This window comes from Tauraco erythrolophus, chromosome 7 (assembly GCF_009769465.1).
Source record: "Tauraco erythrolophus isolate bTauEry1 chromosome 7, bTauEry1.pri, whole genome shotgun sequence".
Classification (NCBI taxonomy): Eukaryota; Metazoa; Chordata; class Aves; order Musophagiformes; family Musophagidae; genus Tauraco; species Tauraco erythrolophus.
Genome location: NC_141471.1, coordinates 15,318,423 through 15,330,676, shown reverse-complemented (window position 1 = coordinate 15,330,676; position 12,254 = coordinate 15,318,423). Strand labels below are relative to the sequence as shown.

At 40.7% G+C, this 12,254-nt stretch overlaps 1 protein-coding gene across 1 annotated transcript in view; it reads right to left on the bottom strand.

The window, feature by feature from the left end:
• The window catches only part of CUL2 (cullin 2), a 53,191-nt gene extending 41,498 nt beyond the window's left edge, over positions 1 to 11,693 (bottom strand). The window contains 4 exon segments of the mRNA XM_086614481.1: positions 3 to 97; positions 2,022 to 2,124; positions 8,417 to 8,555; positions 11,658 to 11,693. Coding sequence (XP_086470607.1) covers positions 3 to 97; positions 2,022 to 2,124; positions 8,417 to 8,535 — 317 coding nt within the window. The 5' untranslated portion in view covers positions 8,536 to 8,555; positions 11,658 to 11,693.
• Between the last annotated feature and the right edge of the window lie 561 nt (positions 11,694 to 12,254).

Below are 12,254 nucleotides of genomic sequence, written 5' to 3'. Positions count from 1 at the left end.
ACCTGTATAAACAGTCCATATAGTCTGCCCCTTTGCTATACTCTTCCCAGTATCTGTGATACATAACTAGTACCTGTTCTTCAGCTTCCAGAACTCTCTGTGAAGACACACACACACACCACCACAATTAGCATGAACATAGCATACACACAGAGAAAGTTATAACAGGATTATAATTTTGGAATAACAATCAGAGATTTAAAATTAAGACTACACCTAGGCTTTAACTGGTTTAAAAATTACATTGTCGCAATGACCAGAAAACTAACAAATCTTCACACCATAAAGTTTTGGTAAGCCAGCTACAACACCTGAAGTTGTTTCATTTTGCATTTAAAAAGAATAATCTCTATAATGTATTATTTTATATTCGTTTTTACAGAAGTACTTGCTTGAATAAACACGGTTCATATTCTCATATCATACTGGTGGGATAACTCACGTAACTATTCCCTCACTGACACAGACTCGTTTAAATTCATGCAGCCACACGCACACTGGAGGAGTTGCCTAACTATAACTGCTTAAATTCAGTATGCCCTACTGGTTAGACAAACTCTTATACTTACCAGGAATCCTGGAATAAAATAAGTTTAACAAAATGCAGATATAGGCAAACTTAAACATGTCTTAAGTTCTCTAAATCTAGGCCCAAATCATTTGGAATTATAGCAAATTATCATCTAAGAAGTTGCTGATGCACTGAACTTCTCCAATATATTCATACTTCAAAGGAATAAGTTCAACAATTTAAAGAAATTAATATGATTTGTGAAGGAGCATGAGATCCTAGGAATTCAACTATAATCCTCTCTACAGCATGTAAACTCTGGCTCAAGCAGCAAAGAAGCCTATGGAAGAATAATGTAAAATAGGAAAGGCAGAAGACAAAACAGAATTGAGAGTGCTTTCCTCTGCAGTATGAATTCTGTGAAGGTTTTCCACATGATTTCAAAGACAAATGGTGGACAGCCAATTTAAAAAATGGATGTATGCTTTCTGCTATTTCCCACAGCTGCTACTGTGCTGGCACCTGCCCGTATCTTAAGTGAGCTCACTCAGCTTACTAAATAAATGAGGATGAACTTTTCTGGCCAAATTGCCTGCCAGTTTAGTGAACTGATTTAGTCCACCAAAGCATCAGCAGTATCTCCTCTCTGCAGCCAGTGGAACTACCCATTAAGATAGCCAGCCTGTCTTGTCAAACACACAGGGACCTAAGCTCAAAGAATGGCATCAAGCTACTGAGCAGTACCACCCACAATTTGCAATCCCTCATTACCTACACACACAGCAAGGACAGGTGGACATCTTATTTAAATCTACTTTTCTTTTTACTGAAATAGAAGGAGACATGGCTCATTCATCCCACATATTCAACACAATGAATCATGATTTTCCTGAAATTAGGTGTCTTAGCTGATGAGACAGAAATTAATTCACAGCTATATAGGCATACAGGTACTGTTATTTGTCATATAAATAATTCGTCATTACTTCCTCCCCTCCCAAGCATTTTTATTATTTCATTTCCCACATATTTCCGAAGTTTTCTTTAGTAGAGTATACACGATCAATTTCCAAGACACTAGAGCAGACACTTTTACTTTGTAACAGAAAGCTAATGACAAACTATAGCACATTTGGCAAACAAAGACATTTCTGTAACTTGTTTGACTATAAGCACTCAACAGAAAGTCAAGAGTCCACTTTTCAAGCCAACTGAACATTTTATATAAACCATAATTGTTGGCTTAAAAAGAAAGTTCTTTCTTTTGTGTTGCATGTAGACAGATATCTATGTATCTGTTTACATTGTGCTGTGTGATGTATGTCTTGCATATATCAGATATACAGATACATGTATTCTGTCTCTGGAACACTGTCATCTGTGATTTAGTCTCATAAAATCTACATACATTCGTACATACAAAGCAAACAAAATCCCTCCTTAAAGTAAAAAAAAAAAAAAAAAAAGGACAAGCAATACCTACATGTACATAAGTAACTGTATAGCTTACCTTGTGCAAATGGCGTACATGATTTTCCAAAAATATTTTAGTCTCAGTATAAAGTCTCTCTCCAAGAGGTTCAGGATAGGCCACACACAAAGCATAAATGTCTCTGGACTCAGAGTCAAGGTCTGATCTGCTTAAAGTGTGAAATGTTATCAACAAAATTTAAGATTTACAGAACCTTTTTTTCTCCCACACATGCACTTTAGATTTTTTTCTTTTTTTTTTACAGTCAAGCACATAAGATAAAATGGATCATTTTCTGAAATTAGTGTTAAGTCCTCATCTGTTAAGAATCTAACTTTTCAGCATCAATAATAAATTTCAAATAGTGAAATGTGAGGGAAGTCAGAGGTAAGATCCTGGAACTTCTGGTAGCGCCGGCTTCTGCTACTAATTTGCCATCTATGAATAATATACGATTATCTCAAAATGAAAAATCAGTTTTCATCCAAAATTCTTCCTCTGTATCTGCAGCCAATGTGAAATTGAGACCCTCTTTGGATAACAGAAAGAAGCACTAATTAAGTTAAGAATGTGATTAGCCAAGTATGGAGCAGAGCAAACACGAAGTGAAGTTAACTTCTAGTTTTCCCCCTCAAGACTAAAACAATTTACTGTTACTGCATATTCCTCCCAGCTCCACAGGTAAAACAATTTTGCGAGGCATGGGAAATTAAGTCATCACAATAGTACTGTGGATTCAAAAGTTTTGTTTTCTTTTTAACCGTTATTATCATTTCAGTAATCCTGTTTAGATCGCAGTCACACAAAACAGTTATACTGGCTCACTTAAATGTGCAGCAGCAAACAGTTAAACCCTTTAAGGTGGTTTCTCCCTCAATTATCTTGCAGACATTCACCTTTGGTTTGTAAGGTTTATATCAAGTTTTAAAAAAGCCACTTGATAATCATAAATTCTTTTCCTGACAAAGTCAGAACTTCGCTTTCAGAAAAACCACGCAAGGATTAAGTCAAGCTTCAGGTGAACAACTGTGGGAAATGAACTAGTTCAGCAAAGAATACTTCAAAACATCATGCTTATCCACTAAGCCTAACATGGCTGGTTTTACAAAAGGCCTCAAAATAATGACTTAGTATAGATTACTTGTCAAGGTAAGTTCTTTAACTATGAGAAGACAAGCAATTTGCTTTCCTCTAGGCTACCTAAAAAAAAAACACGTCTGTGTAAAAGGAGGTAGAAGACATAAGGACAATTGATAAGTCACCTGCTTAGTCTACAGAACAGCATTAAACTCTCATCACAGTTTTTCCCAAATGTATGTTTCGGTTTTTATATAGAAGTACTACTAAAACCAGAGAAGATACTCATACAGGACAACTAAATGGAAAAAAGCCTTTACTTGTCAACTGGAATCCCGGAGAGCCTAATCAGGGTCTAATCTTGAGTACAGCTGTACATTCATATAGATAATCTTCAACAGAATTCCCCTTGCAATGGCAAGAAGCATTAAAGGGAAACCCCAAGAAACTAAACAGGCAATATTCACTGCTTTGTAACAGTAGGTAGGACTACATTACACCTACTGACAAAGTTATGACCCATAAAAAAATCAAAATAAACTATTAAATTAGCAGTGAAGAATGAAAGGCTTTCTTAGATTGTAACAAACAAATGAGGGGGGTGGTGTTTGGGTTTTGGTTGTTTTTTTGTTTGTGTTTGGTTGGTGTGGGGCTTTTTTGTTGTGGGGTTTGTTTGTTTGGTAGGGGTTTTTTTTGTTGTTTGTTTTTTTTTCTTTTACACATTCCTCCCCCCTCCCCAAACAAATTTTGTTAGTCTAAGGACAGTCAGTAGTCGAATGCATCCTCAATATCATCCAGATCACAAACTTCTTTACTATGCAAGTAAGGTATTTCTGAGAAAGTAAATTCCAGAATTAGAAATCTTTAAGCTACTCACAAGCAAAGGGGACATGACATTTTTCTTTAGATCCACAACTACACTATCTGAATCACCAAAACTGTTACAGATCTCTGCTACAAGAACTACTTATCTTGAAGGTAGAGGCAACAGGCCTCTAACTTCACCAGAACAGAACAAGAAAATAAAACAATAATGGCAACTTATCTGACGAAACCAGCCAACAAGTATCTCTGAACTTATCCAGCCTCTGTGCCCTAGGCTTCAGTTAGGAGTCCAGATGACGATTACTGTTGTTTACAAGTTTTTTACTTGTAATAAACCTATATAAGAATGAAAATAGTATCTGTATTCCTTCATGAAAATGCACATCTTCCAAACATGCCTTTCCTTATTCTAGAGAACAGTCAAACTTTCTTGCAAATGAAAGCTGAATCCAGTATTCTTCCTTGACATATGACCCTCCATTTGCGTACCTCCTGCAACTAAACTAACAGCTTAATCACACAAGTACTTCCACAGGCACCTCGCGTGTTTTCCTGTACACCAGCTTCTACTTGCTGGATACTAAGTATCTCTGGATTTCTACAAAAAAGAGCTGTCATAAGCCTCAAACACATTAGGGAGTAGCTTTGCTACAGAAAGTTCACATGCTTGCTCAATTTGTACTAGCTCATTCATTAAGTGTATCTTTTAGTCCAGAATCCAAATTTAAGTGTAGTTCAAAACGTTGTGAATCTCTCAACAACAACAAAAAATGCCTTTGGGGGGAGATGAATCATTAATCATCACTGGTATTTTACTCCAAAAATGTAAAGCACATTTTTTCTGTGCTGTCCCTTAAAAGATCAGGAAGAAGCCTTTACTGTTCAATAATTTATCTTTAATGGTGAAAGCCATATCTCCCTCCAGCTCTGCATGTGGTTTTACGGGGTGAGAAAGGTCAAAAGAAGCTGAAGTCAAACTGCTGCTTAGGGGCCTTCACTCTATGTTAAGCACAAGCACATCAAAAGCCTTGTGCAATTTGACTGCTTCAGTAGCTGGTCTTTGCAGGACATTACCCAGCAATGGGAAACTGAAGCAATTCCAAACCAAGAAAAAAAAACAACAACAAACTACCATCAACAAGAAAATATGGTATCCAAGGCCATAAAAGCTCACAAACATTGTCCTCAGGGTTAAAAAAGCATCTAGTTAAGAACATATATTAACAGAAGGTTTTGAATAGATCTTCTCTAGAAGACCAAAGTAGAGCTTTTGGAGAGTTTCTGTGATTGCTGGTCTTCCTCTGTAACAGAATCAAAATTCATAGAGCACTAAGACTCACAGTCAGAAAGAACCACGATCATATGAACTTCATATACTCTTCCTTCTCTTCAGGTTGGATCTTATGTTGAAGATACATGTTCATAAGTATCCGGTTCATCATAGGATCCTTGTACAATGGGGGATTAGAGGAGGGAGAACAAACATACAGAAAAATGGGAAAAAGCAGGTAGCCATGTTGCATACTTTTAAAATAAAATGTCTGCAGTACAACTACAGTCCTCCGCGGTTACTGTTCATCCTATTATTTGCTTGGTGGAAAACCCAAGACAACAACAGGAAGATCCTGATGTTCAACTCGTTCAAAAAAGTTCTATTGCCAAAAGATAGTTATTAAAGTACAGATGAACTACCACTCTCTAATCAAGCTTGACCAGCCTCTTAACTTAAAGAGCACTCTGTAGCCTACCGAACAGCTAGAAGCAGAGTCTAAAAAGTTTAAAAAGCATTCATTATAAATAAATTATTGTAAATAATATCTCAAATAGAGACACAACTGTCACTCATTTACCAGACAACGAAACAACTCCAGAGAAACTTCTCTCTACAGAGAACCTCAAAGGAAATCTGAAGGTCAAAGGTGTCAAGATGACTCACAGTTTAAATAAAGTGACATATGGTCTTTCAAGTGATCTTTTCCAGAAGATTTTAACTCTTATACAGTTGAGATCCCATCTCATTGCCATTCTAGCATTTCAAGTTCAAGATATAAGCTGTATTAAAGATAAGCTATGTTTAACAATAAAACTACAATCAGAGTTACAAAGAACACGCTATATTCAAGACAGGTTCTGGGGAAGCAGTGAGGCAAAATCTGCTTCTAAAAGTGGAATATGCATGGTACAAGCCTCTCTCCCCTAAAATACTATTAGTCTGCAGACACCATTTGATCTCAGCTGCCTCAAGCAGCACAAGAAACGTTTGCTTTTCTTAGAATACACTGCTGCAGACTGAATAATGATTCTTGCTGCATCTTATGTTTCCACATCACTGTTTCAACTACAGAGACTACAAAGATCAGGTGGTACTACAATCAATGAAATAACCCATATGAATTTCATTAACATATAGTTCAAATCATTTGTCACCTTTTTATTGCACTTATCAAGCAGCAAGAAAAAGAGTTAATATATTTCCTTTAAAATCCTTGTAGATGGTTAGAAACAGATTACTCAAATTGCTTTTAAACAGAATGAAAAGTTAACAAAGAATAAGAAGATATATTTTTTAAATGCCACATCTTCCTAAATATATCACTAATACTAATACACTAATTACTAATTACTAATACACTAATTTTCTTTATATACTTAAAACCTGGAAAAAGCTTTTGCACCATTGTATAGAAGCACCAGTTTCACCAAGTTGTTGAATACTGAGTGAACAGTTTGTGCTAAAACACAGAGTTTGGTTAAAGGCAGCAGAAGTACTAAACAATCAACATTTAAGATAGAAGTTACAAGTCACACAAGCTCCTCAGGCTGGTCAGCCACAGAGATCCAGCCAAAAGGCTCTTGCCTGTGCCAAATTAGGCACTAATAGTGTCACTTTCCAAGGAACATAATTAAGAGATGATAGTAAGTAAAGTCTTTAGAATTACATGCCAAATGATTCTTCCAAGACTGTTTCTTGAGTTTGCTATTCATAAGCGTTCCCTTTCTCATGTTCAATCAACTGGAGTAACTTCCAAAAGGAGTATCAGCATCAGACTTGTGTACAAGGCCTCCACATAACAAGTTCTACGTGAAACAGTGTGACAAGGAATCAATCCAACATCTCATTCAACTATTATTTTAGATTTAAATCTATTTTAGGTGCCCTTGTTTACATGTTTAGAGCTTTAAGCTACAGAAGTTAACCACTTGTTGAAGACTGAAATACACAGTTCTCAAAAACTGCTTAGAAGAATGACTACAGCACAATTATAAGCACATAAATGCACAACTAATTAATTCAAAAAATTCTGTAAATTTTGGAGTCATTTGAACTTGACTCCAAGACAAGGTGAGGAGGCATGACCCTAGAAACTAATTACAAAGTTTTAAAATGAAAGAGCTCCTTAAAGATTATTGCACCATAGAACCAGGCTCCACAAGGGCTATGAGCAACTAGATTTTTCAGTTATGGATTTACACACATGCACACAGGCACATGGGAAAGCAACTCTGAGAAATGGTAACACATTCAGAAAGAGAAGAGACTTTAGAGTCTAGCTCCTGCACACAGAATAAGCTTATGTTGTAAAAATCTATGTATAAGAATCCTCTCAGGAGCTTCTTTTTTCACCCAGAAGAATTAAATCAGTAAATAAGTCGAAACCATTCTTCCCCCTGTAATGAAACCAAACTCAGTCAAATTTGCTGCGGAACAGCTGCAAAGTCTCCTAAAATTCTCTAATTACTCACCACACTGTAATGGCTAAAGAATGCATAGATACAAGGCACAGTATAACTGGTTAGAACAGTTACGGTTCTTTAAAAGAAGTTCACTGAAACTTAAACCTTGTAAAAAATTACAAGTCCATTTCACATGTAAAAATGCAAACCTTTCACTACAACAATATATGTACAGCTGTGACTTGAACAGCACGACTGTATGATCACAGCTAGAAAGAGTAATTATTTTTAAACATAGCTTAACTGTCAGGAAGAGAGAGGCAGTAACAACGGAGGGAAAGGAAGAAGAGTTTTTTATAAACCCTTGCTATAGAAATGATGGTGGCAGTCAGAACACTTAGAAGTGCAAAGAAGAGGAAGACATCTTTAAAACAGAACAACCCCACCACCCCCTACTCCCCTAAATTTAAAGATGTGCATTCTCTGTCTTACGTGTTTCCCCTGCCACACACACACTTAAGCATACAAGAAAAACTCACTATCAGAATAGGGGAAATTCAATGCATGTACTTTTGTGAACAGCTACAGCATAAGCTAAGTACTAGAGTTACTAAAAGTGAGTAAAACTCAGACCCGTTTACTTGTTATTACTGTGGTGCTTTTCCCATATAGTACATACCAAACATGCAGAATTTCCCATCCTTTTCAACCTATCCAATGACCCACAGGCTTAACAGCAATACAACCTTACAACAGGCTTCTGATCAAGACCACTGAAATTGTTACATAACACAGGCCTATTCCATGCTAAACACATCACAAAGACTCGTTAAGTCAGATTTTCACTTAAAGGATACGAGAAGCGATCATTCCATGTTGCTCTTTCAACGTAATCCAACATAACAACAGCTTTAATTGTTGTTAGAAGTTTGTTCCATGTTTCATCAAAGTCAACTACTCGTGGTTTCAAAGACATTGTGGGGCTTTAGTGTTCACCTGCAGAAAAATTAAACATCAGACAACATCGCACAATAATGTAACAAAACCCCAAAACCAAACAACAAACATTTCCTTCGAACTTTTCAATTTAAACTTTGTACACTCTTGCACGCTGTGATATAGCAACACAAAGAGCTCCATCTCCACTTCCCCACCCTCCAAAATCAAGCTCCTAAGTGCCTATTTTTACCATTATGGAATGGAACATGAACGCTGCATGAATAGCCTATAACATAACACCAATCTATCTTGCAACATGATGACCTGTTAAGTTAATCACCTTATCAAGCTGCCTATTTAACAGTGTCATACGAAGAAAACAACTTTCCTGTAACTTCTTGTTTGTTTGCTTTTATGCAGACTGTTTTCAGCTGTATCTGAGACAATTTTGGGCAGGAACACACTGAACGTTTTACCAGAGCATTTGAAATTACTACTGTCAGTCTAAAGCCTATGTTCACCTCAAGCTTTCATGAGACATTTTTGGTCTTATATTAAAAAAGCCACAAAACCCAAAAGCTTTGATCAGGATGACAAAAAGAAAACACATCTAAACACAGAGCATTATGCAGAGCTTGTGCAGCTTATTGCACTGTGCAGCAAGACAAATAGTGAATTCTTTCAAACAAGACATGGCTTAAAAACACAGAAGCTGTGTTAGTAATTTCATATCAAAAACACTGGCAGAGATTTATTGAAAGAAAAACATTAAATTACTAAAACTAGGAAAAAAGTAAGGTAATTTAAAAAAAGAGGTCCTGAGAGAGACACAACTGTGAAGGCCTCCTCTTTGTTTCTGTTTGTCACCATCCTATGCACCTAATCTAGAAAGCACCTGATGAGTGACATTCCATGCACAAAGCAAGTCTAGTTCTTACTCAGAAACACAACATCATAAAACTAAACAAAAGTGGAAAGAATACTTCTATTTCCATGTTAAATAGACAGACAAGTGACTCTCAAATCTGTCTTCCTGAATTTTCAAGGTCAGAAGGGGAGAAAAAAGAAGCAGCTAGTGACAGACTTTTAGCACAAGCACACCCCTATAAGGGAATCAAATGTCACGCCAAAAGACTATTTAGCAACCAGCTTACTACCTTAACTGCTACTGGCTTTTAATTTTTTCTCAGTCAGGTTAGTCATCTCAAACTGCAGGATACATAGTTTCCTCAGTTTAAGAAAAAAAAAAAAGTCAGATGTAACTTTTACACCATATGCATGCAAAACGCCAGCCTGACTAACTAACCAAGCTCCTTAACTGCTCTGAATTTGGGAACCGCAGAAGGTTGTTTTCCTCTACCTGCAACACAACAGTTTCCGTTTAGAATGTAATCAATGTATTACCCAGCCCACATTTGCTTTGATTTCATAAACAAACAGAGTAGCAACTAAGTATAATCGAGGAAGTGGTATTATTCTAGGTTTTATGAACAGGAAACTTTTTTAAGAACTAAGCTCAGCAAGAGGTGCATAAATATTTTTAGTCCAGTAGAAACATGTAAGTTGTTATATTTGCAACATGGCTATTATCACTTTTGGAAATAAAAAAGATCTTCAATCCATGTGTGTCTACAGCAGCTTACTACACAGAAATCAGTGAGAACTGATAAAACAAATAAATCATTAAAGAAAGCAAGCTGAAAAACACAAAAAGATGTCTATTTCAAAGAAACATGAACCTCAGTAGAAGCAAACAACAGTAGGGCTCACTTCCAGAAGAAAAAAAAAAAAAAAAAAGCGTTAGTTTTCTAAAAGCTCTAATACTATTCTTATTCTGGAAAACACAAGAGTATTTTCAGCTGGACCCTAAGAAAAAATAATCTTAGTCCACAAAAATTTAAGATTCCTAAGAAATTCTTGTAGTAATGAGGTTATACTTAGTTGAGTGTTATGTTATAGGTTACTCTCTCTGAAACACACGTGGTACCTCCAAGATAAAGACTCATTCCTTACGCATCCATATATTCATAAATGTACTGTGGGGTTAAATAGCTTAAGACAGAGCTGACTGCTATCTGGCATTCTTTTACAGCTTTCAAGTCAATATGAATTTAAACTTGTTTTATAGACACGTTAAAAAATACAGTATAACTTTATCTGCAAGACGCTGGAGTTTGGGGGTTTGCTATGCTTCAGTGTCTGCAGTGCGCAGTCTCACCAGCTTAGAGTACTGAACATCTTGTGCGCACGCAAGTAAGCTCCACGGTAAAAACCGTAAGCTCCATGGTAAAAACCAGCAGAATATCTACCTTAGGGTTTACACTACCCAGAGGGTGGGAAACCATACATGTCTGACAATTCCTAAGGTAAGCAGATATTGTTGAAACGTATCTACATGTGAGGATAACGAAAAGATGTTGCTTCCCTCACCTCATTCTTTAAAACATACCACTGTCATACAGAACGTATTTGCTCGCACAAATAAACGTAGGTTTTCGGCCAGCGTCAAAACATTCCCCAAATTTCCAAGCTGTTTAAGCATCTCGAGAAATAACATTACAGGCTACCGGTAGGGGCAACAGCCAAGGGCAGGAACACCCGCGTCAAACACGTAAACAGTGGGGCCTACCACCACCCCCCGTGCCCCCGCCCCGCCCGGAGCGGCGGGAGGACCGCGCTACCCACGGCGCCCTCCGGCAGGCCCCGTCCCGCACAGGGGACGTCCGCTCCCCGCCCGCCCTCCCCACCAAACAAAAGCGAAACTGGCAGAGGACGCAGCGAGGAGAGGCGACCACCCCGCCCCCGCACCCCCGCCGCCGGGAAGGGGCAGGACCCGGGCGGCGCCCAGCCAGCGCCCCCCCGGCGGCGCTCTGCGGGGGAGGCGCCGCCACACGGACACCGCCGAGGGGCGGCTGCTCGGGGCGGGCCCGGCGGAGTGGCAGACCCCTATGGGGCCGACCACACGGGGCGGCGGGCAGGGGGCCGGGAGGCGCTCCCGGACGGGCGGGCGGGCAGGGCCTCCGCGCCCCCATACGCACCCGGCCCAGCCCGGCCGCCCACCGCGCGCGGGGACGGGGACCGCCGTCTCCCCCCTCGGGCGCAGGGCTCCCGGCCCTCAGCCCGGCGGCGCTCCCGGCCGGGCCGGGCGAGGGGAGTTACCTGGCGGCAAGGGGCCCGAGTCAGCGACGCCCGCCCGCCGGCCTCCCTCCCTGCCCTGCGGCCGCGGTCCCTGCCCCCGCTCCGTCCTCACAGCGCTGCCATTACCCAAGCAGCTCGCCCCTCGCGCCCCGCCCCTCCGCCGGCGCCGCCACTGCCGGGGGCGGGGTGCGGCGCGGCCCCACGCCCTCCGCCCAGCCGCCGCACCGCTTTCTCACCTGCCGCCCTGGAAGTCGCGGCTCGCCACCCCCAGGCTCTCCCCGCCGGCGACGGGACGGGCTGGCGCCGACGGGCCCCGGCGCACCGTCACTTTCCGACCGGACCGCACCCCCCCGCCCGAGGAGCGGGACTTGGTACGGCCCACCCTACGGCAAGCACGGGCGGCCGCAACTCCGCGCAGCGGGGCGACCCGGGGCCGTACGGCGCATGTCCCGCTGCGCCGCCGCGCACGCGTTGCCTCGCCATTGGTGACGGTTCCCCGGGCGCGCATGCGCACTGCCCTCCCGCTCAGGGCAAGCAGCGCGGGGCGCCGCGCGGCTGGAAATGGAGGTGCTGCGGGCGGGCGGCGAGCTGGCGGGGCGCGGCGCGGCGCGGCTCGGC